The sequence below is a fragment of the Clarias gariepinus genome, chromosome 10, assembly GCF_024256425.1.
Source record: "Clarias gariepinus isolate MV-2021 ecotype Netherlands chromosome 10, CGAR_prim_01v2, whole genome shotgun sequence".
NCBI classification, from domain to species: Eukaryota; Metazoa; Chordata; class Actinopteri; order Siluriformes; family Clariidae; genus Clarias; species Clarias gariepinus.
This window is the reverse complement of record NC_071109.1, coordinates 22,377,634-22,400,632: the sequence shown is the minus strand read 5'-3', so window position 1 is coordinate 22,400,632 and position 22,999 is coordinate 22,377,634. Positions and strand designations below refer to the sequence as shown.

General features: G+C 39.2%; 1 protein-coding gene across 1 annotated transcript; it reads left to right on the top strand.

Moving 5' to 3' along the window:
* The first annotated feature begins 2,303 nt into the window (after positions 1-2,303).
* vegfba (vascular endothelial growth factor Ba) lies at positions 2,304-16,848 on the top strand. The gene is made up of 8 exons (XM_053505065.1): positions 2,304-3,557; positions 9,462-9,504; positions 9,805-10,001; positions 10,828-10,901; positions 11,594-11,626; positions 12,510-12,593; positions 13,868-14,062; positions 14,159-16,848. The coding sequence occupies exons 1-8, from the start codon at positions 3,474-3,476 to the stop codon at positions 14,178-14,180; spliced, it is 732 nt and encodes a 243-aa protein (XP_053361040.1). The 5' UTR covers positions 2,304-3,473; the 3' UTR covers positions 14,181-16,848.
* Positions 16,849-22,999: the final 6,151 nt, after the last annotated feature.

The following is a 22,999-nucleotide window of genomic DNA, read 5'->3' as shown; positions in this document are numbered from 1 at the left end:
TGTTGCAGCATCAAAAAGTTTTTTTTTTTTTTTTGACAAATTATCATCTAGGACAATTTTCTAAATGTTGGTTATTTCATATTCTTCACACCAAAAAAAAATAAAATAAATACTAATATGCAACACTGTTATACAGAATGTTCTGTTTCACTGGTTATAATCAGACATGTCCAAACTTTAAAATCAAATGCATAGTATGCTTGAAATAGCTTCAGATATTGATCTTGATGGTAAGATGAGGAGGTAATTCTGTGCCAGGAGTATAAACCAAGGTTTCCAAAAGCAATAAGCAAAAAAAAAAAAAAAGCATGAATGTTTTATAATGCATTTTGAAAATACAGTATGTGCCAAAATACACAGTACTGAAATGAAAAGATTAACAATATTTCCTTGTTCATACCGAACATAGTCTGTTGATTTACCATGGTATGTGTAATGTAAAGTTTTCAAAGTGTGTGTAAACCACCTTGCTGTAGACAGTGTTCATATTATTCAAGCAGATGCTTAAACTTATTTAGGAATCAAGATTCCTGCAGACTCCAGCAGAGGGTGATGATATGCTCACATAATGTTGATACAGTACACTACCAGTACAGTAACATTTTATTAAAATAGACAGCGTAACTGATAATGGTGCTGTCTCATTAAATTTATTTTGGAATTGTTCTGCCTCTATTTTCAAAATCAGTCCCCATTCACAACCACTTCTGTATGAGCAGAAATAATACTCAACTATGAATACTTTTTCCCCTGTTGAGAGACCCATGTCCAACAACAACTGCACAACACAACTGCCTTTTCACTACTCAGAACACATGCCCTGTCTGAGCTATGCCCTGTCAACAAACACATGCGCAATACACAAGTTTCAGTCCTGTATATTTTGTCTCATATTATATAAAACGTAATGTTCAATAACAAAACTGGATCATAAAGATATACATTTTTATATGCATATAAATATATTTCTGTTTATTTTGATTTTTATTTTGATTTTTTTTGTAATCTACTCATTGTCTGTTGCTTTTGACTTTTTCCCCTAACCCTGAGCCACACATAATCGGTGACCCACAGAATTTCAGCCAACGAAGGAGGAGTTATGTGTTCAAGCTTAACAGTAGCAAGTCTATACAAAGAAGCTAATTATATTTATATTAACAGTGGTTGTGCAATGTAATTACTTTGCAGGTGCAATGAAAGAATAATAATATCTGCTGTTGGCCAAGATCTGTTCTTGAGCAAATGTCCTGGTTTGGGTTTTTAAGGACCAGAGCTTCACTCTCTCTATTTTTTTTCTTCAAAATTTGAATAATGGATATTTAAGGTGTGTAAAACATTTTTAAGAAAGCTTGGAAAATACAACATGTAAATTTCCAAAATAAATACGTGTATTTAATGTTTACAGGTTAGAAGTTCAGGCTCTTGGTTACTGATGAGAAGATCAGCACTGATCTAGCGGCACCGTATCATGGCTAACCCAGCGCTCTGACCCTGACTGTCTTAACAAGCTGGGATATGTAAAAAGAAGAACACACAAAGCCTTCTCTGCTACTTCTTTTTCTTTTTCTTCTTAGTAGTTGGCATGGTTATTTCTGTTATGTCATGTCTGATTTTTGGCATTACACATGCTGAATCATAGCTCAGCTCATTTGATTAAGGTGTGGTGCCACCACTGTAAAATTATACCATACCCATGGTTTGGGGGTATTTTTTTCTAGATAATAATCAGCTTCTACCTTTGTTCCAGCCGTGCTCCTAAGCTAGGCCGTGCTCAGATCTGATAGGCCGATAAGGTGCACAGACCCATATGCAGGTGCAGCTCTTTTCTCAGTCAGACTGATCTCAAAGATAAACGCTCACAGGTATGAGTAAGAAGATGGGGATGGGACCTCGAGGGGTGTTTTTGTGTGGGTCATGACTTGGGCCTGTGTAAGAGCTATGGCCATGGGGCTGATTTTGACACGTTTAGTCTGTTGTAACACTGACAAGACAGACATGTCCACAGGTACTGATGTTAAGCAAAGGATATTTATTCTTGTCTGTTTGCATTGTGAAGGCCTTTAGGGGGTATTGTGGTCGCAAGCTGTGTTGTCACTCAGCTCAAAAGGAGATAACAGCCCGCATTCAGTGATCCCCCATGAAGTTTGTGCGGATGTAACCCAAACACACTTACCGATGACGTCGGGGGTCTTTACATGCAAAGGAAATGGGAGGGGTCGCGTTCAGCACTTATGGGTTATGGTGTTGAATCTGTTCTGCTTGTATTCAAATCATAAACTGAGATATTAAGAGATGGCGTGTTTTTATTACCCGGTGTGTGTGTGTATTCTGTTGCATGGTTTTATTAGGCAGTTTCTCACTTGCAAAGCAAATTAGACAAATAAAACTGAACCGACAGAAAGTGGGAGTGAATTATTGCTGAGCGTGTCAGCGTGTACTGACGTGAGAGGGCATTACACCTGCGCACGGGTTTGCGAGTAAGGTCTAACTCTTTGAGGGGAGAGGGAGATAAAAAAAAAAAAGAAAAAAGTTCGCAACGTGACAGACAGTTTCGCGCAGCCTCGAGTTGCAGCGCGCGCGTTTCCAGTTCAGCTGCTGAAGGGCAAACAGGAGGCACGCGACTCCAGATCCACTAGGCCTGTTCGCTCACATTTTCATCCGGTGTGTTATTGTATCTGTCCGCGACCTTATCGCATTTTTATTTTTATAGAGCGTAATAAAAAAAAAAAGCCGAAACGTGTAGTGTGCCTCCGGGTAACGTCATCGGACCACAGACAGAGTGGCGTGGCGCTGGGACACGCGCGGCAGTGCTCGCGCGAGATGCGTCACGGGAAGCGGCTGTTGAAAAGCAACTCGCGTGTGAGAGGCATGGACACCGTCCTCACCTTACCGAGCCTGACGGATTTAACCACTCTGGATGTATCTCTTCACCTTGGAATCGCACCCACGGGGGTATTCCAGGAGTAAAGCGGATAAATTCCAGGAAGAAAGGGCTGATCATTAGGACTACCCGGTGGCCTGTATCTCTGAGAGTCCTAGTAGTGTAGCGGGAATCCTATCTATAGGCTTGTATATGATCTGTGTGAATGCAATAGCCGGTAAGCGCGATCTGTGGGATTCTAACGGCGCACGCGGATACGGAGTACAGAGTGAATGGATCGCTTATGATCACTGACTTGTATCTGTGACAAAGAGCCGAGGGGCGTCCGCGTGTCGCTAACGGGTAATTAAATCTCCTGGAAAGTGAGTAAAGGGGAAAGGGGTTGAGGGTCTCAATGTGAAAACTTGCGATCTTTTGTGTTAAGGACCCCCCCTTGTTTCTGAAAGACTTGCACAATACGTTATCATGGTCTCGCTTTTCATGGACGCATCAAAAAAGATCAACAGGGGAGAAAAGTAACGAGGACTGCAATCAAGCAACCGAGGATCCGGGTCTATAATTTCGAGAACTATTTTGGACGAACGGCGACACAATGGGTACAACGCTACAAGTTATTCTCGGCATGTTTCAGTTCGTCTCACTCGCCAGAATGCCAACACACTGTGCCAAGGCACCGGTAAGATCCCTAACAATGACTGGGCTTCTTAAACTCTGAACTTCTCTCAGTGCTTCCTTCGGTCACTCTGAGGCTGACCTTCTGAGATCACATTATTGCGTCACCGAAATCACTTGACATCAGAGTAAAAAAAAAAAAACATCTCTTGAATTCTTGCATGTGTTTAGGTTTCAGTGCATTGAGTTAATGCTGAGTGCTTTATTAGACATTTTACGAGGATTTACAGTAGTGTTTGGATAACCTCACGGTCATTGGCGTTTGCCATCTCAAAGGTTGTGCATTTTTTGAAAAGGAGCATGTCGCGCGCAAATTACAGTATATGCGCGTTAGATCACTTTTTTCCCCACGAGCTCACACTGTTGTAAGGGACATTAAGCATTGTGTGCATTCTGCATGCTGATCACAGCAACCTCGGGGTTACTACTGGACCATGCACTACTGAGTGAATGTTAGTTTAGCCAGGCTTAAAGCGTGTTTGTGCTTTTGGTAGAGTAGGTGCGCGCTGAGGAGGTGAAATTAGAGCCGAAAGGTTGTGTGTGTGTTGCTTCCTGCGTGGTCGTGCGTCAGTGCTGCTTAACTAGAAAAGACGGTGCGATTCTGGGTACTCTGTCTAGCTACGTGAAATGGGTGCTGTGCTTTATGGCAGCATCTAGTGCCACTGCAGAAAGAGCTTTTCGAGGTCGACCTTCATTCTTAATAAGACAGCACTGATTTATTTACTCTTTCTATAGCTGTGTCTTTATTCTTCATTGCATGTTACTTTGTCTCATCATCTGACCGAGACAAGGTCCAAAATAGCCAAGTGCACCGACCAGGGCACAACCTTTCATCTAATGAGCTCTGTTTACACCACTCCTTCTCTTTTCCTTATACACATTCAATGAATCTGCCTAGTGACGTAAGAGTTAATCACATTGCTATCACCAAGTGGGGGCATGGTGATGTCATCCACTATCCACGCTGGCTTTTTTTCTTATGCAGCGTTCTCACTAGATATTTATACACCTGCCACAAACTAAATGGGAAAATTGTGCAGAAGGACCGTTCTGTGTTTCAAGGTCTTTCCTTGGCACGTACGCACGTCTGTGTGAAGACAGGCAGACAAACTGCTGGGGGAGGCACTCAGAGAGACGATGTGCCGGGGATCAAAGAGTGTTGAAGAGGGGACTGGCATTGCCAAACCGAGCTGCTGCCGTCGCATGAGCTGGCAGGTCCAAGATGATTTTCCTTTGTATATGTGGGTGGTAGTGTGTGATCGTGCCAGCCATTCTGCCAGTCCTAGACATGCAAGCTGCATTTCACAACGACTCTTAGAGGAGGGAAAAAAATGAGATGAGAAATGAGAAATTGAACGGTATTTTAATTGCATTGCAACACAGACGCCTTCTTGTACCTTTTCCACATTGCACCAGCTGGCACCAAATTTCAGTACTTTGACAGTACACCTGAGCATTCATATAATTTATCAACATCATTTAATGGAGAAATTGTTACATTTGTGAATTAATGCATCTATGCATGTATTCTTTTATATGAACACAAGTGCACATACTTTACAGCACCACTTTAGGATTGTTAGACATCCATGAGAGTTGGATAAACATTCATTTACTCAGAAACATCCCCCCAACTCGGGCAAAGGCAACTGCACTTTAATGTGTATGCATGTCTGTGTATGTGTTTTGTAGTACAAAGTCTGCTTTCATCTAGCTTTGACCTTGTACCAGAGTGTGGATCCAACAGTACTGAGGGGCGTGTTCATGTTAACATGCACTAACTTCCTGTTCTTATCTTACTTCACACCAATACGTGGGATAAATGTATCACACACAGATTAACAAGTTTATCTGAATGGTTTTTTATTTGAAAATCGTGACCAGTGATTTGTAATCTTGCCTTCTTTATTGTGTCAAAGTTCTATCACTATTCTTGTAAGGGATACTCTGACTAATTCTTGAATTGAGAATTGGGTAATCCAATTGACGCATGAGGTATGAGCTGGCGTTTACAGCATTGATCAGGCAGTGTGTGATTTCTTTGCTTAGGAAAAAAGAAATAAATGAAACGAACACTAGGCAAATGGTTGAGAGCCTTCTATTGGATACTTTCTGCAGTGATTAATGTGTTTTAGCTGACAAGTGATTTAACCCTAACTGATGCAGTCAGTAGCAGTTCTCTTTTTTAAAAAAAATCACATCTGAAGACATATCCTGTGGTCGTGGCAAAGACATTCTGTTTCAGAAGGGTCAAATTGTTGTCCTGCATCAAGATAGGAAAACAACTAACGAGATTGTTGGAACTCCTAAAATCAGGTTAAGAACTGTCTAACACATTATTAAAATCTGAAAGCATAGTGGTGTACTGTCATTTTCAATAAAGAAATGAGGTTGCAAAAAAAAAACATCCTGAATGACCGTGATGCGGAGATCACTTAAATGCTTTGTGAGATTAAATAATAACACAACAGCAGTAGAACTTACATCTATGTTTAACAGTGGGAGTAAGAGCATTTCCACATGCTCAGTGCGAAGAGAACTAAAGGGATTGGGACTAAACAGCTGTGTAAGAAAAACACTAACCAGTGAGGTTAATCAGAAAAAAGTCTACAGTTTGCTATAGAGGATAAAGAATGGACTGTGGAGCACTGGAAAATGATTGGGGTCTGATGTGTCCTGTGTGTCTGTATAGAGATGAAAAAAATTGATTTAGTTATAAATCACCAGTCTTTATTTTTGTAATTCACATATCGCCATACTGACTCTTAATATAGATAGATAGATAGATAGATAGATTCTTTATTGACCCTGAGGGAAATTTCTGAGTAATTACATGTAGTCCATTTAATTACTGTATTAAATGCAATACTGCATCAAAAATCAAGAGACATTCTGGTTAATCAGCCAGTGAACAGGACTGGCTGGTTTTCAGTGTGATCCCCATGACTGGTGATCAGATATAACTGATTTTGAACAGAGTGCAGAAGTTTCAGATCTTCACAACATGAGCGCTTTTTCATAGCGTTATATTATTAATAATGTAATAATTTTGAATATTACATTATTAGTCTGAAACCCACTCATTACACACGCTTGTACAAGTTTAAAAGACCGCAATTACAAATGAGTCAAAGAAATCTGTTGTTAAAAATCTTGTGCCACTCAACCTGCCCCCCTCACTTTCAAGTTAATTTTGAGATTTTGGAGGCATTTAAGGATGTAAATGTCGCAGTTTCTTTATAATCCTACAGGTGGCGCACTCTGTACTATTTACACATTTTCACCCTGTGTGGTAGCAGTGAATTATTGGCTAAGTTTGTTTAGAAATAATAACCGTGGCAGACTACAGAGATATGTAATGCTCAGTAAAATGTCAAACTCTTGTATTTGGAGTTCTTTTGTATCGTTTATATCCTGCAGTTTTTATGCAGTTAATGCTAAGTGGGAAAACTAATGCTATAAGGAATGGACTACATTTAATTACTCAGGAAACTTTTTAAAGCGTTAAAATTTTAATATAATCTGATTTTTTTAATATTGAATCAGGATATTTATGAAATTGTGAAACTTAAAGAATCACAATTTTAATCGAAACAGCACCTAGGTATCGTGATAATATTTTATCGGGTGATGACTGGTAATTCCCATTCATAAATATATGTATATGAAATGCTGTAAAGTAACAATACTTAAAAAAAAAGGCGCAGGTGCTAATGATCATTGATTTCGTATGTAGATTGAAATACAGTCTTATGGAGGAATTGTGGCCCAAAAGCTAAAGGCTAAGTGGCTTAACTATGCACCAAAACATTGGAACCGGGGTGCAGAAAAATTGCAGCAGATGCTCTTGATTGATGAGTCAAAATTTAAAATATGTGGCTATAGTAGGACGCAGGTTGTACATTAATGTTTGCTGTACAATAATGAGTGTCTACAGGCAACAACGAAGCATGGTGGAGGTTCCTTGCAAGTTTGCGGCTGCATTTCTGCAAATGAGTTGTAGATTTGGTCAGGATTAATGTTGTCCTCAATGGTAAGAAATACAGGCAGATAAGTATTTATCATGGAACATAATTAGGGACGCTTTTGACTGGACCCCAATTTATTCTGCAAGGACAACGACCCCAAACATAAAGTCAATGTCATAAAGAACTTTAGCTCATCTTCAGTGTAGAGGACAACAAAGAGGCCTGGACGAGAAGGTTTGGCCCCCACAGAGCCCTGATCTCAGCATCATTGAGTCTGTCTGGGATTACATGAAGAGACAGAAGGATTTGGACAGCCTACATCCACAGAATATATTTTGTTAGTTCTCCAAGATGTTTGGAACAACCTACTTGCCAAGCTCCTTCAAAAACCGGTGGCAATTCTGGTTTTGCAGGCAAAGAGTGGTCGCACCAAATACTGATTTGATTTGGATTTCGCTTATGTTTATTTACTTTCAGTTTTGTTAATTGATAAAAACTAATTAAATAGTAAGACTTATATTATTGAAGTGTTCTTTACAGAATTTTCCACACCTGCCTAAAACTTTTGCACATTACTGCACATGCACGCACACACCGGCCACTTTGTTAGGTGCATCTCCTTTTGTATGGACACATTTTGCCTTTAAGTCTCAATGGCATAGGCTCAACAAATTGCTGGTCCACATTATTGTGATGTTATCACACATTTGCGACAGATTTGTCAGGTTTCCTGTTCTTAGCTGACAGAAGTGGTGCCCATTAAGCTCATCTGCTGGTGTAGCCCATCTGATTAAATGTTCGATGTGTTTAGAGATGCTCTTTGGCAGATCTCTGTTGTAACAAGATGTTATTTGAGTTACTGTCAGCTTTTTATCAGCTGTTGCCCATTCTGCTGTAATCTCTAGCATCAATAAGGAATTGTCACCCAAAGGACTAGGGCTGGTCCGAATAACATTTTTTGAGCTTTGAGTATTCAGTAGTGATCAACATCGAATATTTGAAGCTTCGGTGAGAGGAGGTAAAAATTACTGATTAACATGGCAGATGAAAGCTCATTTTTTCCACCAACAATATATTGTGCCTTTTGTATTATTTACAGAACTTAGGTGATTTTTCAAACTTGTGCTGTAGTGGTAGGCCAGTTTCAAATCGCATATTTGACACACTGCCTTTGTTTTGTCTTCAATCAATTTAAAGTGCTCCCACACAACTAAGGTCTTCGGCATTTTTGTCTTCTCTCTGAGAAAAAGAAAATCATGATGTTGGCATTGCCGCAAGGGCTAGTCATTTAAGCGCGAATGAGAACCGTTTCGCAGGGATCAATGTCACGTGTTAAATTTTTTTCTTAGAATATTCGAATCTCAAAATGAAAAATCGAATGCGATCCCTCCAATCATATATCCTGGTCCAGCCCTACAAAGGACTACAACTCACTGGATATTTTCTCTTTTTCCAGACCATTCTTTGTGAATCCTCGAGATGGATGTGTATGAAAATCCAAGGCCCAGTTTGAACTTCAGCAGATTGTCTTAATCGTTTACATGCCTTTATGCATTAAGTTGCTGCCAAGTGATCGACTGATTGATTTATTAGATACCTGTGTTGTGGCAAACGGCTGTTGTAGTTTTGGTAAATTAGCCTTTAGTTGTGGACCATGTTGCAATTGCGTATTTCTCCATAGTATCATTAAAATCAAAGTCTTTCACTTTGTTCATTTCTTGTTTTTTATTATTATTATTAGTAGTAGTAGTAATATTAGGAGTAGTAGTTTCACATTGCTTATATATATATATATATATATATATATATATATATATATATATATAGGTATAAAATGCATCCTGTTTGAACTGTTGGACACAGTTGAAATTCCTGATCTTGTTGTTGTCTGTTCTTATTGTGTATGTTTTGTCTGACTGAATGTGTGTCTTCTCTTCCAGCTAGCTCAATGGCAGCCCTCACAGAGTCACGGATCAGGACAAGGTACTCATCCTTACTCATGCATTCAAGCAATCATGAGATTTATGTGTTGAACTGTCAAGGTATACTTTTTTCATGTGTATTATTTTGTTGTTTTGAGCGAGAATAATTTTCACCTTTTTAAATATTGTTCATATTATTATTTTTTTTTATTGATCACAATTAAACACAACCCTTGTGTTAAATTAATCATCACCCAGATATGATTCACTCTTAACATAGCAATGTTTGTCTGTCTGACTTCACTGACTTCACTTGCCGCCCCCCCCCCCCCCCCCCCCCCCCGCCCACTCCCTTTTTCAGTGGTTAGATGGATGGATGTGTATCAGAGGAGTAGCTGCCAGCCCAGAGAGACGTTGGTGGAGGTGTGGCAGGAGTTCCCGTGGGAGACACATCACCTGTTCCTGCCATCGTGTGTGTCATTGAGGCGTTGCGGCGGCTGCTGCGGTGATGAGGCTCTTGAATGCGTGCCCTCTCACACGGATACGCTCACAATGGAGGTACACAACAAACAAACATTAACTTAATAGATTAATTGTTACACCATAGGTACATTCTACACCCTACACTTACAGGTCAATGCTTTTACTAGAGAGGTTATTGCAAGTCAATTAGTTTTTTTACATCAAATAGATAATTGTGTATTTAAGGATTTCATTTTTGACACTTGGAATCTAATGGAACTTTAAATAAGTGTGTTATTAAAGCAAGTTCACTTTTCACTTATTTACAGTGTTAACTCAGGGACAAATATTTGTTTCCAATTTTATAGTATTTAACTTAAACCCATTTCCAGAAATGTACACAGTAATGTTGATACATACAATAATCTTCAGAGCAAATCCGAAATACATGCAGTGAAATTTTCCTAAGATAATTGTCTGTTGTGTTTACTTGAAAATGATTTTATAATGTGCTTATAAAGCACACATAAGAATGAGGCAATGTATACAAATATATACAGTACATAATAGAAAGAAATATTGTATACCAAAGCCATAAATGTGTAGATAAAATAAACAAAGCGTTATGTTACAGGCACCCACACACCAACTGTCCCCACCCCAAGTGAGAGCTCAAAATCTCACTCAATATGCTGGAAACAAAAGTGTGTTTGAAAAGTGACATTCACAGCACAAGGCATTCATGCATATTTAGGACGGAGTCTACTGTGCGATAGATATTGCCAGATTGGACTCCGGTCACGTACTGTTTTGAGAGATTGAAGGATAAAAGATGGAGTCATTATTATGCAGGGCTTAATTTCTGTGGAGGTTGCGTGCATGTCTCTGTGCGTCCTACTGCTCATTGTTGAAATCTCCACAGCTTATGAAAACTACATACATGAAGCACGAACTGGTGCAGTTACCCTTCGTGGAGCATAGCCAGTGTGAGTGCAGGTGAGCCAAATGTTCACACACACATACATCATATCCATGCATCCGACCTACATGAAAATGCACACATTGCTGTTTGGTGGAAATGCTTGCTGAATGCAGCACATATTCAAGGATTCCATGCATAATTTCATGTACTAGATTGTCAAGCAAAAATGCGTGAATAGAGTTCAGCGTGGTCACATGGTGAACTCTCTCCCTCTGACTTTGTCACATGCATAAATACCTCCTGTCCCTATAGACCCCATTTTGCATAATGTCAAAAAGAAACTAAAAACCCCAAAAGCCCCTTTTTTCTGGCATCCTGCCGAGCTCTATGTATTGGGTCTTTATTGGGTCATTTTGTACAATTCACATTAAAATCTCTTTCAGGGCTCAGGGTTTAGGATTAGGGTCAGCTGGGTGAGCAGAGCCGAGCTTCAGACATTTAGTTCTTAGGTGTTTTTTTTTTCTTCGGGAAATGAAGCTCACAAAGACACACCATACTGAAACCATCAAACGCATTATTAACTTAATGGAAGTTTCTCAAAGCATTTTTTTTTACCATTATGTGTACAGTGCTAGGGTTTAATCACCTAAGTCACTAAGATGTTAAAGCCAGCTTTTTAGTAACTTCTGAGCCCTAGTCTTAGGACTCTAAGGAGTGCCTGATCTCCTCAGATTAATTTGTCATTGTCTTTTTTTTTTTTTTCCAGGCCAAAAGCAGAACTTCATACAGAGCCAACCAGGTAAGTGGTGTGTGTACGTGAGCGCGAGCATGTGCATACGTGTTGGCACACAGACTTGGGAATCATGTAGCATTAGCCATTTAGGTCTTGCCTTTTTTCTCTGTGTGTGTCCTCTCGCTATCAGTGACTCAATGATGCACAGCTAATGTAGTGAGCAAAAGCACCCTACGTCCAGACCCGCCTGATCCAATCCCATTTTTCATTTCTCATTTCAACACATGCACTCGGGCCAAGTACGCAAAAAGTAATACTTCCACTGGCTTAAATTAGTCTCTACAGCAACGATTCTAAAGCGTTTAGCAAATACACACTTACTCTAAGTTTGGACATGATCATTATAATAATCTTAATTCTAATTTTTCCTAATGATGATATGGCAAGAGGAGAGAAATAAAAGTTTTAGATTCATTGTGCAATTTGCATAATTCTGTAGCAGAGTGACTTACTTTCCAAGCAGTTTCTTAAGAAAATGCTATCTTGCAGGAAGAAACATACTTTTGTATGAACACACACACACACTCTCTCTCTCTCTTTCTCTCTCTCTCTCTTTCTCTCTGTGTGAGTGTGTGTGTCCAGCTGGCCTGTGTCTACAAAGCTGGATGCAAGTCAGAACTCAGAACTCCTCCTGAGTTCAGAAACAGACCATTCGTTATGTTGCTTAATTAGGCCACTGGCCGCTCAAGAACTCCTGTAAAAAAAATACTCACAAAAACATTACAAGCATTAAGAAAAAAAGTCATGTGATACTCAAATCTGTCATTGTGATGCATCAGGCCTGTTTGTAGCAACGACCGGGATACCATTATAACACAGGGTAGTGTCTTTGTTATCGCATGGAACCTTACGCTTACTGAACCTATCAATCTCTGTCCCTGTCTCACAGGCAAGACCCCCGGCCAACAAGGAAAGGGAGGAAAAGGGAGAGGGGAAAACCGAAGCGAAGGAAACATGTCAGGATAAAACTGCCGTAAGTTTCTGTGTTTTTCCGAAAGTTTCTCCATGTGACATTTTAAAATCCATTCCTGAAAGCTGATGCATTTCAGGAATCATCTTAGATTTCACAACAGCATGTTTAACTGTGCTTTAATCCTCCGACAGGATTTAAAGCATGTTTTCATATAATACAACACAGATTCAACTTGTTGCATCACAAGTGTATACACACACACACACACACCAATTAATTCTTTTCAAAAAGAATTCATTTAGCAGATCTTCTTTTACCCCTGTCATATGCATAGAAAGGGCAAGCTGAGGGCATTTTCTTTTGGATCGCGCTTCCCTCTCTGCTATCCATCATTCACCCGTCTATGGATAGAGTCAGTGGCAGGTGTGAAATTAGGATAATTTGTGGGCCAGAAAGCCCTCTTCCCCATCCCCCCACTGTGGTCTCCACACTCCTTACACACATCCACTCATGCATTGACAGATTTCCTCCTTAATTAACTCACTCAGCTGTGGATTTCCTCCTCTCCCTCTGTTTTGGTTAACTGTCTGAATGAAAGACATTATTACATGCATTATACGTTAACAGCACTATTAATAGGATACTACACTGCCTCGATGTACTCTTTTCATATATGCTAAGTGTTGCATCCCTGAGGGACTGTAGGCTGAGCATGAAAGGATAAGAAGACATTCAGACTCCTACAGGTGGAAGATATTTTCGAAAATCTATAATGACTCATTATTTGATTAAAAAAGGTGGGGGGTGGGGGGGAGGGAGTGCCTACAACCACCTTACCATTAATAAAATTATTTGAAAGCAGCAACTCAAGCAGCTTCATGCTTTTTTCATAAAACAGCAATAAAACCAATACTAAAGTCAGTGTTCATAATTAAATTAACTTCTTAACTTTTTAAATCTATATTAATCTGCATTTTTCTGGTGATGCACATTTTCCGGTTGCTAGGCAACTGAATGCACAAAAATAATAAAATTTTAGGGTCATATAATAAGAATTATTATACACAGTGTATATACATATATATTTAGTTTTTAATTTTCCCTTGATATTACATGACTTCTCAGTTCTTGTACTGGAGCTGGAGATTATGTTGCTTCAGGATCTCCATTTATCGTCACCGCTTAGCCCCCAATACAACTGTTGACGATGAATCACTTTAATGGCCAGTTAAAATCAGTACCAAAAATATGTATTTTGTATAAGTAACTAATAGTATAATGTACTGTATTAGCATGTAACAGCATATTTACCAAGGCATGGTCTTTCCTTATAGGACTCCAGCACCTACTACACCTGTACCTCCTGCTCTCCCCACTACCATGTCCCCTTCTCGTCCTCCTGAAGAGCAATGCCCGCCATGCCCCATGCGCAGAATGACGTCAGAGCCCCCGACGTGCGAGTGCACATGCACTCTGAGGGAGGTGAGCTGCACCAAGAGAGGCAAGAGACTCAACCAGCACAGCTGCAGGTACAGACGCCCTATTTTTGTAACACCGCCGCTGCACTAATTCATTACTCTTTTGCCACGTCGGTATTTTTATTCCTCGCTCTGCTTTTATTTCAGATGTGAGTCCATAAGAGTATAATGAACTGAGGGGTTCTTCTTTTTCCTGGTTACAAGCACTGTATCTTCATCCATCTTTTGACACGGTGTCTTTATCGCCGAGGCGGAGACTAGGAGTCAGCGTGACAAGAGTAGTGGAACCTCCTGCCTCCTTGCCCCCCACCCCCACCTCTCAACATTTAGTCCAGTATTAAATGCATGTATTCACCTCGGTATCCCGTGTTCCAGTGTGTGTGTATACCGCGTGTCTTCAGATTCTCATCGCTAAGCTCCCTGAAGCATCATTCTGCAATGGCTTCGACAGCCGTTCATGTGTTAGTGGCACAAGCAGCTGGTGGAGTCACAGGAAAAGCAGGTTGCATTCAAGCGGACTGGATTGTTGTGCTAAACCATGCTACCACTCGGAATCTTATCATAGAGCTAATAAATCCCTCACGCCCACAAGACTTTTACCAATAACTGGTTGGAAAGACTTTGCTCATATGACTTGGAAGCTGGAATTTACAGTTTTCTTTTTAACATTTAAACAATACAGAAGATTTCAGTTTTTTTGGTTTTGTTTGATTGTTTTTTAAAGAAACTCCAAAACTTTGCCAAAAAACAACCCCAAATGATCTAAATTAGCTTGCAGGACATTCAATCATTCGGACGTTTCCCATCTGTCCTGGGCATATCCTTGTGATGTGACTAATAGAGAGGCTGGTATTGAGATGCGCTGAATGGACGGATGGGCGTCTGTGTGGTCTGAGCATAGAATGATAAGGATCTCACTGACAGGCCTGATTTATTCTCAGCCTCCATATGCCTATCACGTGGCCTCCAGGACTGTATCAATGAGTCTTATTGTGTTTGTTTGATTTGCTTTTTTTTGTCTGGCGCTTTCCTTTGGGAATAAATGAGACTTTCCCTCAGGCCAGGCAGTGAGGGGAATGTCAATAGTAAAGAGACCTGGCTATATTCCACTGCTGATTGCAACAAACACACACACACACACTCACACACACAATTCCACCTCTTTTTCTGTCTTACTTGTCTTACCCACATTGTTTTAAAATTTCTACCTCTCTTTTAGTGTTTTTCCCCTCAGTCTCTCTCTCTCTTCGTCTATAACCCCCCCCCCTCTCTCTCTCACACACACACACACACATACATAACAGGTGATTATAAGCTTTTCTTTATTAATACTAAGGGAAGAATTTAAATTTATTTTACATGTTTATATCATTATATTCATTTGTTATGTAAGTCTTAGTAATAATATTGTAGCTTTATGTGGTTCATTTATATAAAAAAAAAAGTTGTAATGGTGCCTTTGTTGTTTTGTGTTCTGTTAATCTGTCTTAAAGGATCGGCCTGGGTGGCCTGCTACGGACACATTCTTTGCCCCAGCATGCATCTATATGAGGGTCTGTGTTTAGTTCAAACAAAGGGGCAAGAATTAGAGAAGAAATCCCTGTAGCAGTGGCGCATCTGTTAAATCGATTGAAACATTAAATCTAAGCACTGAAATAAACTATCTAAGTTGTAAAAAAAAAAAAAAAAAAACCTGTAGCATTCTGCACTGACTATAGGGTATCCAAAATATAATATAATATATTTATTTTTCTATTGAGTTGCATTTTTATATCTAGCTTTTTAACATTGCTTTGGGGTATTTTATTTCTCATATCATGTTAACTGTGAGAATATTGATATCAGAGGAGATATAATTCAGTATTTTGTCTAGAATCATACATTGTTCATAGCCATCAGTGAACGCTCAGGTCTGTAAATTTGATATGGTCCGTGAGACGTTGTGAATATACACTGTACATGTAGGTGAAGGTAACAGACAGTGGAGGACATGATATCCATATGTTTCCCACAGTCCCTTGACTACCTTGAAGTCTTATCATGTAGCATATCTGACTGAAATCCATAACTTAACCTAGGGATCTTTTGCAATAATATGATAAAGATCACTTAGAGAGGTATTTTATTAGATATACATCTGCAATAATGTAAATAATAATAAAAATAATATAAAAAAAAGATTCCTGACTTATAGTTTGCTTCACATGATATTTATAGGTAATTGTTCCATTTGTCCTGTCGTGTGTTACGTGAAGTTTGTCTGAGAAAGACACCGTCCTGTCTTTTTGCTTGGCTAAATGTTCGTCTCGAACCGAATGACTAAAATAGCTAGGTAATTTATTCCAGACGTTAAATGAAATCTGCTGTAGTGATATATATACATATATATATCGACTGCCACACTTCGTGCACAGTTATCTAAATTAACTGCTACTAATTGTAATAGGAATATAAGATGCGAAAAGCATTTTATTATAGACACTATGCTCTATGTGAATGTACCAGTTTTCTTCAGTGTTAGCGTGTACCTTGAATCATGTACAGGAGATTTCGTCTGCATTCCGACTTTTATGTGAATTTTTCGGCTTTGAAAGAGACGACGCTCTCTAAGCTATAGTTTGTATCCTGTGTAATCTATATTTGTATAATGGTAACAATCAATAGTCTTACTGCTGCTACACCAGTTATGCCCTATTCCTCTGTTTGTGATGACGTATGTACAGTCTGAGGGGCGATACACATGTATACAGTGCGTATATACAGTACTAAGCTGACATGCATTTCAGTAGCCATCCAGTCAGCAACAGCCATAATGTAATGTTGAGTATACTGTATTATTAAAGTGAAATGTCCTATTTTTGAGAAACTGTGGTTATTGATGACTCTGTAAATGTCCTTTTCTTTGTCCTCTTTCATCCCTTATCTTTCATTTTGAACTCACAATATTGTTCCATTCTCTCTCTCTCTCTCTCTCTCTCTCTCTCTCTTTTGTCCTTGCATGTTAGGTAATGAAAGACAAACATGTTGATAATTATCGTGCACTTTCGGGAGGCACGGTCAGAGAGCTGCCAGCAGCACGATGATGTGAGAAATAATATTATCTCTGTTCCTCCTCTTGTCCTACTGCTGCTGAGTCAGTTCTTTACCTCAGTACCATGCACATGCACACACACACACACACACACACACATAGACTGTGACTCAGCTTATATGCTACTGTAGTGCCAATGTCACCTGTTCTCCACCGCATCGAAACACAGCAATGCACCTGCGCTAGCCACATTCGCAAAAGCGTTCTCTCTCAGCGCTGTCTGCAAGTTATTAACGGGTTATTGTGATTAGATCACGATTATTGCAAAGGTTTTTGGAAAGGTCAGGTTTCATGGCTGACCGGGTGTGAAGCCGAGTCGTGTTTTAGTGCTCGGTTACATGGACACTTGGGACGCCTGAGACACTTGGGAGGATCATGTTTAATGCAGCCGCAGATGTCCGATTCAGCTGACATTATAAAAGCCGTGCTTCATTTCCATTGCTTCGTGTGTAGACGGAAGTGGAGAATGAATGAATGAATAAATGAATAAGCATTTTTTTTTCAACGTACCATGTATTGCTTGCGAATGATGCAATTAACGTTAAATTCGATTTCATTTTAATGAACGTACATGCTTTAGAAAGCAGCATGTACCAGCCACGGTTTAATCTGATGCTGATGTACCTTTCAGTCAGGCCCCTGTCTGCGCATGGACCAAATTTAGCATCCTGCAATAGATTAGCAAAGGAGAGAGAGAGAGAGAGAGAGAGAGAAATGTAGAATGAGTCATCTGTCTAGAGGTTGCTTTCTGCTGTCTGGCTCTCTGTCTTTCAGTCTCTCTCTTAATCTTTTTACTTCTTTGTTAATCTCTATAAGATATATAATATAATAGCAGAAGCACAACTTTCTGCACATATAGGCAGCCCTGTTCCTCTTGCCTTCACAAACGTGAGAATCTCTTACATCTTTCTTTAAGCTGAAAAAACAAACTAGTCTGTTTGCTTTATGATCTCTTTTTCTATCTCACCCTAGGGGCTCTCTCTTCCTCTCTCACTCTCATCCCTCACATTTCCATCTCAAAGCAAAGACCTGTTTATTTCCATCTATCCATCCATATCTCTTTGTCTCGCTCGTGCTCCCTCTCTGTGGCAGTGGCGATAAAAAATCAGCCATGTTTATACTGCGACTCTTTGTTGAAGCAGCTGTGTTCAGAGGGGATCTGGATGGTATCTGGACAACATGAACGTACGTGCATGTGTGTTTTGATGGCATCAGAGAGTGACGACCACAGCAATGCATGTATATAAGAGACAAAAAAAAAGCATTCCATGTATTTGGAATTGCATAAATACTTTCAAGAACTGTGTAAAAAATAGTGCACTTTTTATGTTATCACTATACTGGTTTTAGTTTATATATATATATATATCAAAAGCTGAAGGATAATGCTGAACCATCCACATTGTGGTCGGAAAATTATAGACGAAAATTGCTTAAAAACTTGATGAAGCTGCATGCTAAAAAAATAATCAACATTAAAAATCATAGCTATGTTTTAACAATGAAAGTGAAAGCATTTCCATACACGTAATGTTATGTGAACCCACCGGACTGGGACTAAACAGATGTCTTGCCATGAGAAAACCACTTGTTAGAGAGGAAAAAGGAACTTGTGAGGGAGCGCAGTGATAGATAGAAATTTGGAACAATGGAAATGGTCTGGTGAGTTAATGTTATGACCATGTTATCACATCACTGGAGATTTTCTTCCCTGATGGGACAGAGATATTTCAGGTCTCAAATTGTGAATGACGAATCATTCTCCACATGAAGCCACCATTGTGTGCTGTAATCAAAGATAAAGCTGAATGAATGAAACCTTAGAGCGTACGATTTTTTTTGGTTCGTTTTTGACCAGGCAGTGTATAATAGTGGTGCAGTGGGCAACACTGGCCCCTCACAGCCGGAGGGTCCGAGGTTTGATCATGAGTTTAAGTTAGTATCTGGATGGAGGCTTTGAGATAAGTGTCACTGTTTATAACTGTCACATTATCATTCAAACACACACTCAGCTTTGTGTTATGGAAGTCAGCAAGAAGCAGCTTGCTTAATTAGGGATATTGCACATTGTCCTTGTGTCCATCCAGGTTCACTTTGCATTCTCTGATTTCTTTCTACTTACCCCAGAATAAGGCTGCATTCCATCTAAGTTGTATTCCTGGCACATCCCTGATGTCCTGAATCCTTATCAACCCTGACCAGGTTTCAGGTTTACTTACTGAGGATGACTGATATGTTTTTTTTCCTTAGGCTTTGGCCCTTTTATACTAGGAGTCACCACATTGGACCATTTGATCGGAAAGATCTATCACAGGTTTTACACCAGATGCCCTCTCATTTTTGGGAATAGCGTTGTGTGCAGTGGCCGGGTTGTATAGGGCGTAGGGTTAAGGGTCTTGCCCAAGGACCCAACAATGGCAACCTGGCAGTAGCAGGGCTTGAACCCTCGACCCCTCTGACCAGTAACTTAGAACCTTAACTGCCTGAGCAACCACTGCCCCAACTGAATGAACAATTGCTCAATGTCAAATTAATTTTCACTTGTGTCCCCCTAATAAATAAACATATATATATATATATATATATATATATATATATATATATATATATATATATATACATCACATCTACACTACATGTTTACGTTTACATTCTGGACCATTGCACAAAGTCACTTTTTCTATGCATATTTGCACACCATTATATTTCTATTTTCAGTTTCTATTTTTAGTTTTATTTTTCCTAGTTAAATTTTATTTAATTTTTTTAATTACATTTTCTATCGTATTTCTTTTATTCATATTTATTACTTATTATAACCTTCAAATTCTCTTTTTAGGGTCACTGGCGGTCGTGTAAGCATTTCACTACATTTCGTACTGTGTATGACTGTGTATGTGACAAATAAAATTTGAATTTGAACTTTTGAACTTGATATATTTATATATATACTTTATGCGCAGCAGTGATACTGTGAAATTTGCTATGACAATTGCATATTTGGGCATATACAGTACAATAAGAGCAGCATTTGTATTCAGGTTGTAGGTATGAAGGTGTTACTTGGTTCTAGTAGTTTTCTTGAGCAATAATTTTTCTAAACATCTAAAAAGATTTTTTTTTTGGCATAATATCCTATGTTCAATTAAAATTGTAGTCCAATCATATATTGGACCTATTGTAACTTGACCTCACATGTTATGCAGTTTTTTTCCATGCAAGAGAGTTGGGTGAGTACTCACAAACTATGTTTTAACACATACAGATTTTTAATTTAGTTGTGTCCAATTCCTCCTTGTAACTAGGGGGCTCCCACATTAAGGCTACTACTACCACTCAGTCGGGAGGGCCGAAGACTACGTAATGCCAGCCGACAACATCTTTTCACACTACTCACTCACGCATCATTGGGGGTGGCGTAACACACTCGGAGAACAGTGATATCCGCTCCTTTCACTTGCGTGAGCTCACAGACGTCCCTGATTGGCTGTAAAGCCGTAATTAATGAGACCACTAAGTACCTCTTATCCCTCCCCTCTGAAAGAGCTCGGCCAATCAGCTCTCCCTAGACCTCCAGCTGCGAGAGGTTTGATGATGGGGACAGTTTCCAGTGTTTTAAAAAGACAGGCCCCAGGCATGCCCATTAATATTTGCCTTTGTTAAATATGAAAACATATTGGTTTTATTAGAAAAAGAACAAAATGGGTTGTGATTAACACACACTAACGCACACTGCATGTTGTTGTTGTGGTTACCTCATCTTTTTTGAAGTGTAATATTTCTTTGAGTTTACCATCTGTATCTATACGGAGAAATCCTTACAGTCACTGAGGAGGAAAGATTATAGCAATAAAACAGCACAAACACGGCAAGCTGCTTCTTGCTGAGTTCCATAACACAGAGCCGAGTGTGTGTTTGAAAGATAACGTGACAGTTATAAACAGTGAGACTTATCTCAAAGCCTCCATCTTTGTGTAGTATTTACCCCAGTTCTCTTGTTTATCTTCTTATTTCTCCCACTTATCAAATGTATTTGCCTCAGAAAAGCACTGAATAAAAAATATCTCGCTCCATGTATAATATTGTGTGGTTAAGTAGTGGTTAGCACTGTCTCCTTACACTGCCAGGTTTGATTCCCACCTCGGGGTCTGTGTGCATGGAGTTTTCATGTTCCCCCTGTGCTTGGTGGGTTTCCTCCACTTACTCCGGTTTCCTCCCACAGTCCAAAGTCATTTCCCCAAAGTCACAAATTTTCCCACAGTGTGTGAATGCGAGTGTAAATGTTGACCTGAGGTCCCACCACGGTTGTAAATATATCAATGAACACGATGGTCCCCACTGCTCTCCATATGGATAATATTGACCGCATTGTTTTCGTTTTTCTTTATTGTTTGCGAAATGGCGACATCTGGTGGTTAAAATAATTTAGGCGACGCTGTCTGAAGTTGCGTCCATATTTTTTTAAATAATATTTAATAATATTAATAAATAAAAATAAAACGAATAAAAATTTTGTTCGACGCACAAGACAAAAGGAAAGTTATGGCTTGTGTCTAAAAACTGTACTCGTATTCGCTTTTAAATAGGAAAAAAATGCATTGGCTTAAAGATGCACTCTGGCGGCCCCTAGTGGTGTCTGTAAAGCATCTCCAGCGTTTATAATTAGATAGATGGAGGCTTAGTGGTTAGTATTGTCGCTTTGCATCTCCAGGGTGCGGGTTTTATTTTCCTGCATCTGTCTGCATGTTGAGTTTGTTGAATATCACGATCAGGGTTGTAATGTCCTTAAAGTATGACCTAAGATGGACAATTATCCCCCACCCCAACCTCCTGTGTTCCTGGGACTGACCTCACACCCTCTGCGACCCTGACTAAGAGAAAGAGGTTACTGAAGAAAATAATCATGAACCTGGCTTGCCATGTGCAACTCTATTTTGGTAAAAACACAAGCCTCTGTCCTAGCTGTGTTAATTACCTAGGACATTTCATATGGAGACAAATGATTGCAGCAGCACTGTGACTTTCTGCCTCAGGGGATGACAGTGTGTTCTGTTATAATAGCCATAATTTGGATGTGTACTTTATTAAAAAAAAAAAAAGAAGGCAATTTCCAATCATTTAATTATACCAATTATTTACAAGTAGTTTGCAAGGTATTGTTCTAATAAATTATATATTTTTTAATCAACCAGTAGTGAGTGTACTGGAGTGTTGCCATAGTGAAAGTGAATGAACGATGATAAATATATACAAGCTCAATTTGGAAAATTACTTTTTTATGTCCGTGCATGCAGTTTATAGTTATGCAGCTCTATATACATTTGACAGGATTTATTATTTATCTAGTTAATTATAGCAATAAATCAAATATTACAGAAAGAGAGTTTGGACATGCCTAACATTTGAATAGCATAATTGTGTTCTTCAAATCTTTAGTTTATCCAGTGTCCATTGTAGCCTCTGATTCTTCTTCTTGGCTAACAGGAGTGGGCTTTTGCTATAGCCCACACGTCTCAAGGTTCATATGTTATGCATTTCATAATTCATAATAAGATGCATTTTTGCTGACTGTTTAAGATCTTAAACCTTTTGTACCATTCTTCTCTGAGCTCTCATATTAACAACCCATTTTTCTTCTTCACAGAATTGCTGTTTACTTGATGTTTTTTTGTTGTTGTTAATGATTCTGTTTAAATTCTAAAGACTTGTGCATGACAATTCCTGAAAATCAGCAATTTTGTAAAATTTCTGTATATGTGACACAGTGGTGTCTTGGTTAGCCTTGTCACCTTGCAGCTCTAGAGTTTTGGTTTAGGTTTCACCTTGGGGTCTGTGTGCATGGAGTTTGCATGTTGCCCCCTTCTTTTGTGGGAATAAAAATAAAAATAGGAATACAA